Source organism: Eutrema salsugineum, unplaced genomic scaffold, assembly GCF_000478725.1.
Source record: "Eutrema salsugineum unplaced genomic scaffold, Eutsalg1_0 scaffold_3, whole genome shotgun sequence".
Lineage (NCBI taxonomy): Eukaryota > Viridiplantae > Streptophyta > Magnoliopsida > Brassicales > Brassicaceae > Eutrema > Eutrema salsugineum.
The window spans coordinates 4,752,582-4,769,722 of NW_006256756.1; the positions used below are offsets into that span (position 1 = coordinate 4,752,582).

The 17,141-nt window shown below is 37.2% G+C and overlaps 1 protein-coding gene across 1 annotated transcript; it reads left to right on the forward strand.

Annotated features, from left to right (window-relative positions):
• The first annotated feature begins 5,120 nt into the window (after window positions 1-5,120).
• LOC18014748 lies at window positions 5,121-7,172 on the forward strand. The gene is made up of 5 exons (XM_024154484.1): window positions 5,121-5,441; window positions 5,761-6,266; window positions 6,399-6,504; window positions 6,800-7,078; window positions 7,137-7,172. The coding sequence occupies exons 1-5, from the start codon at window positions 5,121-5,123 to the stop codon at window positions 7,170-7,172; spliced, it is 1,248 nt and encodes a 415-aa protein (XP_024010252.1).
• Window positions 7,173-17,141: the final 9,969 nt, after the last annotated feature.

The following is a 17,141-nucleotide window of genomic DNA, read 5'->3' on the forward strand; positions in this document are numbered from 1 at the left end:
TTCGGGATTCTCTTTGATATCAATACTCTAGCTTTTTATTTTTCTGCAATTTCTTTTTTTTATGTTTCGCGATCTGAAAACTTAAGAACTGATGTTCTAGCTAAGTTGGTTCTTTGTATTCCCACTACTATATTTAATGTCGGTTATTAATGATATGGTTAGGTTTGCTGTTCAAAAAAAAAAGACTAGAAATATGTTGGTTTTTTTTAAAAAAAAAATTAAAACTTTTATCAGACGGAGATATATTTTTAAACGCATAAAAAACATTTAAGTGTAGTCTTCAATTATTTGCCTAATTTGACAGCAACGTCATAACTGTTTTTTTTAGTGTTAGCTTTTTTCAGTTGACAAACTAATGTGGGTCGATCAAAAACAACGGCCTTGTATTTATCTAGTTTCTTTTAATAGAGTCATCTCAATTTTTATATGTACATTTTTCATTTGACCGGAAATTTATATTATAACAGTCAGTCATCGTTATTTCTAGTCTAAAAGTCAAACTATAATTTTTTTTTTCTAATGAAAATTAGAATTTTTGCTTCTGTAATGAAATTTAGACTCTGGCTTCTAAAATCGATGGAACATCTACTGGGGAAAGAATATCGACACATCAATTTATTTGAATATCAATATTATTTGTGTTTGTGTGTGTGTTTTTTTTTTCTTTTTTCTTTTAAGGTGAGTTTATGGGAAGATATTAAAGATCTAAAGCATTAATTAAAAAGGGAGGAAATTAAGGAAATTTCGTTTGATATTTGGTTGACTTTTAACAAAATTCTATGAAAAAAATGACGTGTTTACAAAAGAGAGTTAGTTGATTCGAAGACTGTCAGTTTAATAAAGATGTTCATGACTTAAGTACACAATTTAATAAAGATGTAATATTTTTGAGTTTTAGCATAATTGAACTTATGATCAAACCTTATAAACATTTCCAATTATCTCGATCCATCAATAATAGAAATCGTCAATTTTTCCTCGATATACAACCTCTTTTGATGTCAATCAAAGAACCGTTAGTAAGGGTATTTGTTTTCATGTGTTGTTCGGAATAAGTACAAAATACGTAGAACTTATAATAACTCATTTGATAATTTTATTATGAAAAAACCATTTGTAATTAGACATATGTCATATGATTTTCTATGATTTCTTATCCCAGCTATATTTGGTCTACACATAGAGAATCAAAAATTTCAAAAACTTATAATATGAAAATATTGAAGATGAGAAAGAAACCTAGTCAATTTTTTTCTCCTAAAAGATAGGATATATAAAATGAAACCATGTGCCATTGTCAATCTAATTTAGTCAATACGAAATAGTCATTTATAACGATTGATTATATAAGAAATGATATTAAAATTCACTGTATTTTAGACCTTACCAAACACGTTTTAAAAAAATAAATCAAATATCCATGAAATACCAATAGTTTCTGTAAAAGCACTCATGAAATACTCATTCACTCTAAAATTTAACAATACTTGTTAGTTTGTTAATAATGTTTTATTGTTTAAACAAAAATTATGAGAAATTTTTTATTTAATAATTCAAAGTAAAGAAAAAAGATGCATGCACATTGCATGATAAGAAGAAGTACATTTTCAATATCTATCTGTTTTATAATACAAGTTATTTGAGAAGATTTGTTTGTTTTAAAATATACGATATTAGTTTAGCAAAAAAAAGAGATAAGATTCTCTCAAATTTTTATGCAATTTTATATTTTTATTGGATATTCTATGATCAATTGTATAATATTATTTTTTTAATGATTGGTTGGATTGTCGTTTTTAATTTATATTTAAATAATATTTTGTAATGAAAATTAAATTGCTTAATCTATGTGTTTTTAGATAAAAATAAAGTATTATGAAACAAAAAGACTATTTAGACATACTTCTATCGCAATTAATAATCATTTTATTTTTTTCAATTTTGCTATAAATAAAAAATATATTATACAAAAAATTAAACGTTTTTACATTGTGAAATAAAGATCCTAGAGTTTATTTTTTCTGGAACTTAATTGATATGAATGTGAGACTTCCATCCCTGAATCCTTGAGGGGTTATTAATACTTTTTGGCTATTTAAAATAAAGTGAAAATTCCTCAGACTAACCTTTAAGGTTAATATATTGACAAACTTAGCCTAACATATTCATCAGCTTACTAGACTAACCTTAGAAAGTTGGTGTTATACCATTTTGTCCAAATAATGAATATTTTTACCAGATTGCCATTCGATTTTAAAAAATCTTTAAAAAAACATTTTACAAAAAAAAGAAATCATAATCGTTTTAATTACTTATAATCGAAAATCGAAAATACAAAAACATAAAAATAGAAACTGAAACCCTAATCTCCTCCGGCGGCGACTGTAAAGGCGATTTGGCGATGAAGGAGACGATTTCGGCGATTTCGCGACGAAGGAGACGATTTCGGCGGCGACGAAAGCTTTTTGGCCACTCATCTCGTAAGTCTTGACGTCTGGGTTAGTTTCTCGTCGCGAACAAGTTTTGACTTCGGTTTTCACGACGGTTGTGTTTGGGTTTTACTCGCGACGGTTGTGTTTGGGTTTCAATGGTGGTTTCGCGCTAACGTCAGAAGAGAACTCCATCTTTTCGTTCGTAGTCGAAAACCCTTTACCCAGAAATCGTAACCCTTTGCTTTTTTTTTTTCAGGGAAGTATTATCGGCGGGTTCCGTCTTTCGAGAACGGTTTATACTGAGCCCAGACGATTTCCGGCGACCAATTTCTGTTTGTAGTGGTTCGGTTTTAATTTCTTTTTGGTAGACTTTCAGCAGTTGGTTGCAGTTGTTCGATTTGTATATGCTTAACGGTAGATTTATTCGTGTTTAACGGAGTTCTTTTCTATGTGAGGTAGATTTGTTTTCGTTTCATTGTGTGGTAGTATTGTTGGTAGAGTTAATGTTGATATTGTATTGGTAGATTTATGTATTGTTGGTTTATTTATATCATGTGTGGTAGACTTGTGGTCGTATGTGGTAGAGTTATATACTGTAGTTGCTCCCGGGTTTGGTAGATTTTATATTATAGTTGCTTTCTTGTTTGGTAGACATGATAAGTTTGGTAGACTTACGAATTCTATATTTGCGTTCTCTCTGTGTGTGGTAGATTTATGTATTTATTTGGTAGATTTGCGTTGTATATTTTCTTTTCTTTGGTAGATTTGTGTTCGTTTTGGTAGATTTGTTAATGTTTTGTGGTAGGTATTCTATAGTTGTTGTCGAGTTTGGTAGACATGTGTAAGTTCATGGTAGATTTGTTTTGATGTGTGGTAGATTTGTAAGATTTTAATCTTACCTATTGTTTGCAGACATGGCTTCAGCTAGCGGCTCAAAGGATTATCCCCAAAGATTGTACCCGGAAGGCAAATCTCCTTTGCTGAAGAAGAGTTGTCATCATAACTGCAAGCTTCATGAGTTCATCATGATGATCAGGGATCACCTTGGGGATGATATTTACAACGACATCATGAATAATTCTCAAGTTGGCGTGCTACTGAAGTTTGCATTGTCTTCGTTCATATGGAGTGCTAAGACAGTTCAGTATTTTGTGAGCAACCAACTGAAGGTGGATAGGAATCATGAGTTTTGGACTCTTATTGGAGGTCGCCCGGTTAGATTTTCACTCTTAGAGTATGCTGAAATCACGGGGCTAAACTGTGACCCAATTGATCCCAATGACAAGGTGGAAATAGATCACACCGAATTTTGGGCCGAGATTGGAGTGAGAGGTGGGGAAGGCCCCAATTGGAATGAGTTAGAAGCTCGGATGAAAACTTGCCAAGCATGGACTTATGAGAAGAAGAAGATGTTGGCGTTGCTTTTCATTTTGCATGTTGGTGTATTGGGACTTCACCGCAACAGTCGAATCCCGTTGGCTTTAGCCAAAACAGTTATGGATGAAGCAGCTTTCGAGAGACAGCCGTGGGGTCGTTATGGATTCCATGAACTAATTTATTCCCTCAAGATTGCTAACTTGGGGGGAGCACGATACACTCTCCACGGATGTGTACAGGCAATGCTTGTTTGGGGTTATGAGTGCATCCCTATATTGGCTGAGAGAGCAGGGAAAATACGCCCCGATGTAGATGACTCGGTTGTTCCTCTTCTTAGGTGGACTTCATCACGGTGTCGTAATGTTTTCGAGACTCTTTTGGAGATGGATAAGAGTGAAACCGAGGATCACAAGGTACTTGTACCTTAGCAGCTATTGAGTTGGTAGAGTTTTTTGATAATAGCTTAGTGTTTGGTAGAGTTATTTATTATACAACAATTTGTGGTAGAGTTATTAAATGTGGTAGAATATAACATTTGGTAGAGTTTTTACAATTTGGTAGAGTTTTAACATTTTGGTAGAGTTTTTACATTTTGGTAGAGTTTGTACAGTTTCGTAGAGTTTTTACATTTTGGTAGAGTTTTTGATTCAGTTTGATAGATTTATAAATATCATGGTAGATTTATTAATATCATTTTCTATGGCATGGCAGGTTCGGGTTAGACATCTACTGGTGGTGAAGCCCTTGGAGGAAATATATCCTGTCTGGGAAGGTGAACCCCGACGTGTAGACGTCGATATAAAGGTGCATAACATGATATGCGATATTCTGGATGGAAGCTTGGATGAGGGGTTCTGGGAATCTCCCAAAAACGTAGGTGGCGATGCAACAGGTGGCGCTTCAACAGTTCAGACGCCGAAACAGTCGAAGACGAAGTTGGAAACTCCACGCGTGGAGAAGAAAAAGAAAGAGAAGGTGAAAGAGGCTGAAGCAACAGATTCAACTCCGAGAAGCAAAAGGAGAAGGGAAAGGAGAAGGGAAAGAGAGGCAAGGAAAGAAGAGAAGGAGAAAAAGAAACGTAAGAAGGAGGATGAGGAAGAAGATGATGATTTTAACTCGCCGGTGAAGCTACTAAAGGATGCAATTGAAGAAAAGAGAAAGAAAGGAAAGAAAAGAAAGAAAAGAAAAGAAAGAAAGGAGAAGGAAAGAGAGAAGGAAAGAGAGGAGCAGGAGAGAGAGAAGCAAAGAGAGAACGAGAGCAAGAAGAAAGAGCCCGCTGTGGAGAAGGAGGATAGGACGAATGAGATCCTCATGGCAATCAATGGTTTATCAACGACGGTAGCATTGCTAAACAACAATGTCAGCAGTGCTGTAATTCGTATAGACCACCTGGATAAGAGGATTGCCGTTATCGAGGATAAACATGAAGAGAAAGAGGAGGCCATGGCGAATTCTGGGAACAAGGTTGACAACGACCATGGTAACAATGATGATAATGCCGGTGATGCAGAATCCAAAACCTCACCGAAAACCCCTAGAGCAAAGGCATCTCCTCCAGCAGCAGCGCCAGTAGCAGGAACGTCAACGGGAGGTGGAGCAGGAACGGGAACGGGAGCTGTGGAAAAGGATCCGGTACGCAAGTCTCTCTTCTAATGTCATGGAGACAACATTCAACTATGTTTAAACAGATCGTTTTCCTTTCCTTTATGGTAGATTTGTACGAAATACTTTTTTACTTTGGTAGACTTGTATTGATGGTTTTTTTAAAACTTTTCCTGCATAGTAGACTTTTAATGTTTTCTTGGAATACAAGACTAACTTTATGTGGTAGATTTTTGGCAGTGATATTTATATTAGGTAGATTTATAATTAATTCGGTAGATTTTTAGGTAGATTTAGTTATGTTATTATTTGGTTTGACTGATGTGAAATTACTATACATGCCAAGCAGTCGTGGATGATGGAGAGGGAGGAAACATCAGAGCCAGGTTTTCCTGTTGCAAGAGTTGTTAGAACCCCAGCGTCGAGAGGAAAGACTGTAACCAAAGTGAAAAAAGAACCTGCTGATCCTAAAGAGAAGAATAAATCAGGCACAAAGTCAAAAGCTGATTTAAAAGACAAAAACGAAGAAAGCCAGATAATCAATATAAGCGACGTTTCACGCCCACTACAGTCTAGACGAGTACAGATCCCTTCCCTGCAAGACGAAGACGACTCAGCGATTGAAGCTATGAAGAAACGCTTAGAAAAGCTGGTGGAACATGCAAAAAATCCACCTGCTGAGAAGGAAAAAAGGGGACGCAGCCTTGCACCGACCCAGGTTTCACCCTACCTTGGTAACTCAGTGGTGAGACGCATCATGGACCCAGCAGGTCCCCCTCCTAGGAGGTATGATCCTTTTGAAGCAGTGGACAGTCGAATACTGGATAATCTAACCCGCTACATAGCTTTTGAAGCGTAAGTCAGTTTTAAATTTCCATGGTAGACTTACTTGTTTGATTTGGTAGACCTATTTGTTTTATATAGTAGACTTATTAGGTATGTTGGTAGACTTACTTCGGATTCTGGTATGTCTATGTCATTTTTCAGGGAAAAACAGTTGGAGTGTCCATATGCAGGAGGAGAATTTTACCTGACACTAATGACCCCTAAAGAAAGCTGGCCGAGAAAGGAGTATGGGTGGTTGCATGATCAGGTATGTGGTCGTATCAGTCACCCGATCTTAGTTTCAAAAGGTTTGGTAGACTTTGGAAATTGTTTGGTAGACTTTGGAAACTTAATGATAGAATTACTTTGGTAGACTTGTAGTAACAAATGGTAGATTTAGTCATTATGTTTGGTAGACTTGTATTCTATTATGTAGTAACAAATGGTAGATTTTGTCTGTATGTTTGGTAGACTTGTATCTTTTATGTTTGGTAGACTTATATAAATTTGGTTGTAAAGCTGGTTGGTAGACTTATATAAATTTGTTTCATTACCTAATGCAGCATATGGTAAAAGGATTAGACATGTTCCGGCAACGGTCTATGCGGTATCCATCTCCTTACAAAGGGGGAAGAGTTGCTTTCCTTGATCCTATCTTTTGTCGAGTTTGGTGTGGAGACTATCGAAACAAATTTCTACCAAACGAGAAGAGTTGGCTATTCAGTGATGGTTATTTGGACGTTGCCAACGGTCACTACGACCATTACTTGCCTACACACAAGAAATGGGGGACAGATGTTGATTTCGTGTATATCGCCCACAACGTGAACAACGAACATTGGGTAGCCGTTGAGGTCGACATTCCCAAAAAAAAGATCCGAGTGTTTGATTGCATTCCAGATTTATACAGAAAAGGCGAGGTGGAGGAGTCTGTGAAGCCCTACGCGAGGATGATTCCGCTGTTGTTGAAACATATGGCACCACCGAAGCTCAAGAAGGGTATGAAGGAGGGGCAGTTTCATATCTACATGTATAAAACAGCGGCACTAAACAGACAGACAGGTGCAATGCAGCTCTGTAGATTTGGTATTTTTATTTGGTAGACTTTTAACTAATTATCGGGTACTTGTTATCAGGTGATTGTGGCGTCTTTACTTTGAAGACCATCGAGTGTTTGGCTTTGTGCCATAAATGGGACCAGCTGAAAGATAGCAACATGCCTCTCATTCGTATGAAATACGCAGCTGAGATTTTTGATGAGGTACATGAAGCAGAAGAATCCCGGATGTCTGATCCTAACCCTCGAAGTTTATTTGATGACAAGTACGGTTTACAGACAGACTCCGCTAACTGAGATCTTCGTTTGGTAGACCTTTGGGATCTGAGATCGTTTCTTGGTAGATTTAATACTCAGATCCAAACTAATTGGTAGACTTTTGGTATCAGATGTTGTATTTTGGCCGATTTATTACTCATAGCCAGCCTCTTTGGTGGTCTTTTGGAATTTAGACGTCGCTTGTGTTTTGGAATTTAAAGCGAATCGCCATGGCTGTAAAAGGAACTTGCTTTGTAGATTTATAACATGATTGGTAGATTTATTCCATGAGTAGATTTATAACATGATTGGTAGATTTATTGCAATATTGGTAGATTTATAACATGACTGGTAGATTTATTCCATGAATGGTAGATTTATAACATGATTGGTAGATTTATTGCAGTATTGGTAGATTTATAGCATGATTGGTAGATTTATTATTGTAAAATAGTAGAGTTTAGGTAAAAAAAGTTCCAGATTTACAAGTACATAAAACAAGGTTTTCAAGCGGATTATTGCAGTCTATAATAGTACAAATACAAGGTTTTCGATTTGTCAACTAAGCTCGACAAGTTAGGCGATTATGTCCGCCTTGGCCCCAGTTACCACATTTGGGGATCTTCCGAGGACGTTTACTCGCCATGGCGGCCTCGAACGCACCCTTAATCCGAATTTTCTTTGGCCTGCCGGGTCGGTTGCGAACATCAGGCGGGAGACAAATTTTGGTTGCTACTTCATCTGGCACAAGGAGTGCTACGTCTCTTGGCATCACACTAACAGCATACGCTTGTTACAAGTAACTAGTGTGGTAGTAATGATGGCAAAGAGAGATCAGCGACAACTTCCTCCTATCGGCGGCGGCTATGGCATGTACGCAAGGAATTTTATCCAAATCAAACCGTCGACAAGTACATGTTTTTTCCGTTAAATTGACAACATGTGCAGATGTTGTGCCTAAAACCTCTGCACGATGCTGATCAATCTCTTGCACAGGTAAGAGTTTAGCATCTTCAACTCTAGCCTGTCGGCAAGGAATTATTCAGAAGTTATATAAGTCTACCACATAGAAGTAATAACTCTACCAAATAATTGAAAGTCTACTAAATAGCAGAGATAAGTGTACCAAGTCTACCAAATAATAGAAAGTCTACCTAATAGCAGTACAAGTCTACCACATAGAAGTAATAACTCTACCAAATAATTGAAAGTCTACTAATAGCAGAGATAAGTGTGCCAAGTCTACCAAATAATAGAAAGTCTACCTAATAGCAGATACAAGTCTACCAAATAATAGAAAGTCTACAAGGTAAAGTAGTGACTACCTCCAACAACTTTTCAACGCCCGTTGTTAGAGTGGTAGCCATGTTATTGGCATTCACACGTCTTTTAGCAAACCACCTGGTCAGGAGACTCCTTATATCATCCACTAGTCGTACGATAGGCTTACCTCTTGCAGCAGATAGCACCTTGTTTAATGACTCCGCTATGTTGCTAGTGGTAAAATTGTACCTATCACCTTGGAAGTGTACACGACTCCACATACAAATATCTGCCTTCACCAAGTATGCATGCAGTGCAGGATTTGCCTCTTGAATCTGAGCAAAAAGGGCATTGAACTCGAGAAGTCTATAAGCAGTGGCAGCCTTCTTAACAAGCTTGAATGTTTCAGCGCCTCTGAATTTCACCATAATGTTCTTATGGAGATGATATGTACAAATACCCCGACTAGCAAGAGGATAAACCTTCCCTATAGCATTTCCTATGGATTTATGCCTATCAGAAATAATGGCAAGTCCTTCATCATCAGGAATAACACGGTGTAGTTGTGTAAAAAACCATTCCCAAGACTCATCGTTCTCAGTATCAACAACAGCAAAGGCTACGGGAAAAATGTTGAAGTTTCCATCTTGCGTGGTGGCGAGTAGTAGGGTACCTTTGTATTTTCCATGTAAAAACGTACCGTCGACCACTACCACTTTCCTCATGAAGGGAAACCCCTGTATGCTTGCGCCAAATGAGAGGAACATAAATTTGAATCTATCTTCCTCATCAACTTCTAGCTTGATTAGTGTACCCGGATTTGCTCGCCGAATCATATATAAGTATGAAGGCAGATCTTCATAACCACTTTCAGACGTCCCTGATACTAGTTCTCGAGCATACTTTAGGGCCCGATGTGCTTTCCAATAGTCAACCTTATAATGAGAAATAATATAGTGACGTCTACGAAATAAGATAATAACTCTACCACAAAAATAATAACTCTACCATGGTAGATAATAACTCTACCAAATAAATTATATAAGTCTACCAAATAAATTATATAAGTCTACCAATTGAGCTAATAACTCTACCAAAAATTAAAAAAAGTCTACCAATTGAGCTAATAACTCTACCAAAAAATAAATAGTCTACCAATTGCGCTAATAACTCTACCAAAATAATAAAAGTCTACTCAAAGAGATAATAACTCTACCAAAGAAATAATATAACTCTACCACATACCTTTATACTATATCGTTTGGTCAGAGCTTCGGCGACGTGATTTGGTAAGACTTTTGGGCCAACACCGCCGACGAAGTCCTTATATAGACGGCCTAGAACCTCATGGGTTGCATGGCGGGTGCGTTGTGATCGCACAGTCACAGAACACGTGTGTTCTCGAGTATAAGTTTTAACCCAAAAACATTTGCTGCTCCCAACAGTTGAAGCGCGAACCCTCCATTTGCAACCATCTACCCAACACTTAACAGTTAGCAATTTCTTACTCGAATGATCGACATTGTAGTCGAATTTGTGAGCAATGGAAAGAATTTTGAGTCGCATCTCGAAGTCCTCTTTTGTTTCATAACGCTGGCCAACGGCTAAGTCTAAAGATGAAAGCTCTAGACTTTGAAAGTCGGGAATTGTAGTCGGTCCCCTTTTCTTCGGTGGTAGATTTAGCGACTCCTCCTCATCTGAACTTTCACCATCTGGACGTTTCTCACGTCTTTCGTACTCTTCGTCATCGGAACTTGCACCATCAGGATCTTCACATCCATCAAATCTGGTTGACAAATCCTCTTCTTCATCATGCATTTCTTCGTCTTGTCCAACTTCGACACCTTCTTGCGGACGATCTTGGCGCACTTGTTCTTCAGGGACTAGACTAGGACATGCATCTCGATCTTCGTCTTCATCAACAACTCCCTTCTGAACTTTTTCTTTGATCTCAACACATAAACGAACCGTTTCGTTTTCGTTCTGGAATTGATGCAAAAAACTCTGCAGCTGTCTTGAATTACCAACAAACACAGGAGGTGTATCCAGAGGTAATTTCCGTCGGACTTCAGACGACAACATATAGCTGAACTGAAGCTCATAAAGATGTTGATCCAACCCAAAATCTTCATATGCGATTTCAACCAAATCGGCAAATGACGTTTTGCGGTCTATCCCTATAAAACTACATCTCCTGGACTGATCTACGATGAAGACCCACCTCGTTTTCTTTAAAACCCAGTTACCACAAACCAAAACAACTTGATCCATGAATATAAAAGTGGATAAGAGGCAGAAGATCGAAGTAGAAGGAAAAAATCAAGAGTTATCCCAAGTTTAACAGCTCGACGGTGAAACCTAGAGGTTGAAGATGGACTCTGGTTTTGTTCCGTACTTTAGACAATACATACAGGGCAAAAAAGTAAAATCGCACTGCCCGATAACTAAGTCTACCACATTGATATTGAATCTAACAATTTACAAACAAATCTACCATATAGGTTACTAAGTCTACCATTAATAAAACATATGTACTTGTAATGTTTATAGCTCTACCAACTAAAGTACAGTACATTTAAGCAGGTGGAAAACCAATACAAGTCCGTTTCCTTATGTTTAGTAGATTTATATTAAGTCGAATGGTAGACTTATATTATATTGTTGGTAGATTTGTTGTAAAAGACTTGTCATGTTCCCAATTTCAGTTGAACGAATGGTAGACTTATATTATATTGTTGGTAGATTTGTTGTAAAAGACTTGTCATGTCCCCAATTTCAGTCGAACGAATGGTAGACTTATTATTATTTTTGGTAGATTTGTTATAATTAATAGTCATGTTCCCAATTTCAGTTGAACGAATGGTAGACTTATTATATTGTTGGTAGATTTGTTGTAAAAGACTTGTCATGTCCCCAATTTCAGTCGAACGAATGGTAGACTTATTATTATTTTTGGTAGATTTGTTATAATTAATAGCTTTCGAAATGAATAACACATAAATCTACTTAACACAACATAAATAACACAACATAACTTCATAAGTCTACTTCATAATAAAAACAAATCTACTTAACTAAACAGAAGTCTTTTTGACGACTACTGATGCAATCAACGTGGCCAATCCATAGCAAACGACGGTACTACCCACCAGAAATTGGCACACTCCAATTTCCAGAAGCAGGATTCACAAAGTTGATCCCCATACGTCTCTAGCAGGTATTCATCTCTCATCCATTGCATGTCTGGTACTTTGAGACAACCACAAATCCTTGTAGTTAAAGACTTTTTATAAGCCTCGAAAACCATTTCCACCAGTTCCTCGGGCTTCTGGAAATTGAACGCAGGCATGAAGATCTTTTCCATTGCCAATCTCATTTGCTTTGCATCTTCCCGGGAGAGAGCTTTGACAGAGTTGAATACCTCTGATGTGCCATCCATGGTTAGATGTAACATAGTGTGGCAGTACTTACCCATGAGAAATCCGTTGTCTGATGCCATTCGAATGAGATCACACCCTGCTTGGAGGTTATGTTCGAAGAAAATCACCGATAAACCTCTTCGCAATTGTGCGGATGGATTTCCTGCCGCCAAGCACCGTCTGAAGAATGCACCGACCCTTCCGTGAACATCCCACCTCCACGGCAAGATAATGTTGATTAAATCAACATTCCTAAGAAAACCCGCTTCGTTAGAGATGTTGTTAAGTGTTTTGGACGAAACTTTTGCAAGACAAAGATCCGCATACGAGTTTGAAGATATTTTCAACAATATCTCGTACAAAAGATCAGAAGGAAACGACTCGAGATTCGCCATAGGGTTTAGAGGGATGGGAAATGAATCGTCTAGGTTGTGGTATTTATAGAGAACTCACACGAGAACTCGAAGCGACTCGAGTCAATAGAAGTTCTCGAAATCGATGCGACTGTTCGTTGGAAAATGCATAAGTCTACCATATGCGACGGTTCGTTGGTAACGGTTTATGGTTACCGTTACCATAAGTCTACCATATGGACGAAAATTGCAAGACGTACAACACTGAAACCATAAGTCTACCAAACAGTAGGTTTTTTTGTAGATAGAACAATTCTTTTGGAAAAAAAAGTAATTTTACTCCATAAAGTCAAATGTCTGCCAAACATTAAATACTAAGTCTACCTCAAGCATGACAAATAACTCTACCATATAAACAAGTCTACCATAAGCATGTCATATGTCTACCAGATCAAGGTTAACTCTGTAAATACCAAACTTAATTAATCTACCACATTGTTATTTCAACAAGTCTACCATACGGCAGATAAGTCTACCAGATTACATAAACTCTACCAAACATACAAACAAATCTACCAACATCTTGTAAGTCTACTTCATGTCATTATTAATCTACCACAAATCAGAATGAAATTTTTAAAAAATATAAGTCTACCACAAAACAAATAAATCTACCAACAGTTTTTAAGTCTACCTCATGTAACATATAGTCTACCACTAACCGGAATGAATTTAAACTGAATTAAATCTACCACAAAAGCGAAAACTCTACCAATTATATATAACTCTACCATGAAACAGATAAGTCTACCGCACGTATTGACAACTTTTTTCACATAAATCTACCGCTAAAGGAAATAAGTCTACCAACTCAGAAAATAAATCTACTTCATTGTCAATAAATCTACCGAAAAAGTCAACTATGCGAGAAAGTCAACGTTTTTGTTAACAAGTCTACCAAAACTTTTGACAAGTCTACCATTCATAACAACAAATCTACCGAAACATAATAAATCTACCTCTCATCGTCAAAACTCTACCAAGAAAAGTCTACCAACATTTAAAAACTCTACCAACTCTTGAATAAATCTACCATCGCCTTAATAACTCTACCAACAAAATTTCTGCGTTGACCAAAATTTCATAAGTCTACCACAAAGCTTGGTAGACTTATGAAATTTTTAGCGCCAGAATCTGCCTACGTGGCATTAAAAAAGTAATGGCATTTTCGTAATAAGATTTTTTTCAACAAAGGCCAAAAGGGTGTTTTGGGTATGCTAGGTTAGTTTTGTAAAAAAAATAAAAGTGCGTCGAACCAGTAATATAGATACTTTCTAAGGTTAGTGTAGTAATCCTCCCTAAAATAAATGAAAAATGATTAAAAGCTTAAGAACCGCACTTTAAACTTTTTATTTAAGAACTCATCCTTACATGTTTTTAAACACATGTGACATCATTTTATTGGTATTTTTTTGTGGAGACTCTCTCTCCTCTCATATTTATTATTAAAAAAACTCATAAAAATTTCATGGGGGACTCTGAGATGGAGATGCTCTACTAGGCGGCAGTAATCCCTCACAGAATCAAAGATCATCCTTAAGCCCAATGTGAACATCCAGAGCCAAGATATAAAGTAAAATCATGTACCCTAACTAGACACCAGGCCCACGACCAACATAAACAAATTTGATTTTGTCACATATTCATACAAAAGTTATTCGACAAGAAAGAGAAAAATAATTACGTCCACAAAAAGTCGTCTGCTCATTGTGAAACACAGAAAATAGAAATATCCACACAAAAGCGAGACATATAACAATAGAGACCTACTAAACGTATCATTTCAGTTTAGTGTCTTGATTCCATTCTTCCCAATCTCGTAAACGCAACCGTTCAACTCATCTTGAAGGAGAAAAATTGACCAAAGATGGGAGACTTACATTAACTCGTCAATCTTAATTTTTCCCTCGATCTTCAAGAATTTCTGCTTATTGAGAAAATTTAGAGAAATTTGGCAGTAATTTGCAATCTGGATAAGAATGTCGTAGATGGCAATTAGTAATCCATCGCAGAATTCCAGATCATCCTCAATCTCAATCTGAACATCATGAGCCAAGATATATACGTAAAAGTATAATGCAGCGGTGCAAAGACACCAATCGTCTGCTATTTTCATCAAGCAGATCATGGAGCATGAAGCCAGAAGTCTTAACAAAAATGTATACATCATTCCAAAGTGTTTCCCTTTAGATTGATGCACACATGAGGTGACTATTGGGGAACTAGAGCCAATAGACCAATGGTCAGGAGTACACCCAAGATGACTCATAATTCACTCCATTTGATCAACCTAAATTAGAGGGATGAGAGCATGCAGAGGATCGATACGGAGAGGCACAATTAACATACATATGTAAATCCACAAGGATAACTACACACCAAGCTAACTATTAAAGTTCATAGTATTATCATTTGACACACATTATACACATATTTAATAGTATTATAGTTTGGGACATACTATTAAAATCATGTAGGTTAACTACACACCAAGCTTACAACTAATGCAATTATTTGGCACACATTTTGCACATACTTAATAGTACATACTTTTACAAAGTTATGTCGGCAAAAAAAAAAAATCACAGTAACCAATTAAAGTTCATTCAATCATTGTGAAAATGATGAGTGGAGATTTTGACTCATTCTAACTTGTGTTTACTGATTGTTTTAGGAGTTTTTGGAGTCTTTTCAGGAAGTTTCAGGTGACTTAGAGGCCTTATCAAAGGATTGAAGTGTTTAGGAGGCATTGGAGCAAAAAGAGATGAATTTGAGCAATAAGGAGCTATTTCACACGTTTTTGGAGAAATCATCCCCGGAGCACCTGCTCCCGGTTTGGACCCTTCGTGGAGCACCTGCTCCAGACGGGAGAAAAATAAGGAAAACGATTTTTACCTAATTCTGGGATCAGAAAGAGAATAAAAAGCCCAGAGCCGCCTGTGTTTTAGAATCACGTTTTTCTACAGACTTTCTACGCTTTCTTTTTACAATTTCCTGAACCATAGAGTTTTTACTTGTAAGCTTTTGGGAGAAGAAATCTGCTACACTTTGAGAAGAATTCTGAATCCTATTATCTCTTCTGCGATTTTAATTCATGAATTCCTTTCCATCTGTTTCTGTGTTTCTTTTCTCCATGTCTGAGTAGATCTCTTAGCTAGATTAAAGCGTTCAAAGGATTTCATGAGTTAAAGGATTAGATGCAAATAGGGCTTGATATCTATTGTCTTCACCATTGTTAGACTTAATGCTTAGGTTGAATTGATCACTCAATCTGCGATTTTAGGTTAATCTGTTCATCAAAAGTGTAATAGGTTGCTAGAATAAACATTGGTGAGCGATTTGTCCTTAGCCAACGACAGTTGAAGTTAAGGCAAATTGTGAACAGATCAAACCTGCTAGCTAATGCTTGTCTGCAATTTTCTAGATTCAAACGACAGTTTAGGATTTAGGTTGTTAGACAAAGTTATCGAGATCACGACAGTGGATCGATAAGCTTTTCTGTTTGAGTTCGAGACTTGCGTTACACTTGTGCCCTGAATAGTCATCTGGTTCTTATCTCTGAAATTTCTGCGAATTGCTTTGGTCTAGTGCTTGTTTTAATTTGAATTTAAATCGTTGTTTGCCATTCTGTTTACTTTTTAGTTTTCGAAACAAACCATCTTTCGTCTTCGCTTTAATTCAATCCTCACAAATTCATATAGTAACACTGGTCCTCTGGATTCCGAATCCTTTATATTACAACTACATCACTGTTCTATTGCAGTAGAAACTAGGAGTATATCTAGTGAGAATCAAATTTTGGCGCCGTTGCGACGGGGACCAATTCGTTACCTTTGATTTTTGGTTTGAAATTCAGACTAAGGCTTTACTAATTTTTCTCTCTTGTTCTCTTGTTTGCGTGTGTTTCAGGTGTATGTCAAACATATCCACAAGGAGCAACTGCACCGATCTTGTTTCTTTGTCGAACACCGATCTAGCAAGAGTCGAGCGAGAAAACAGACGTCAAAGGCCTATTCAAGCCAACATGGGCGATCAAGGCAACAATGGCAACATGGCTGTCGAGGTTCAACAGCTTCGACAACAATTGGAGCAGCTACAAAAGGTGCAGCAAGACAGGGAGCAGCCACAACTTGCTATTGGAGACAAGGACAGTCCGCACGCCTACTATCACAACAGGGCTGCGATTGCTCCTCCAACCATTCAGAGGCAAGACTTTGAGATCAAACCTCAGCTGATCTCATTGGTGAAGCAGCACCTCTTTCATGGGCTTCCTGCTGAGATTCCGATGGACCACATCGAGAATTTTGAGGAGATTTGCAGCACGACTGGATCAAATGGGATACCAGCCGATTTCTTGAAGTGCAAGCTTTTTCCATTCTCACTTGCGGACAAAGCTTTGCGCTGGCTGAAGTCATTACCACCTGGATCATTGACTACATGGGAAGAGTGCAGATCAGCATTTTTTGACCATTTCTACACTAAGGCCAAAACTGCA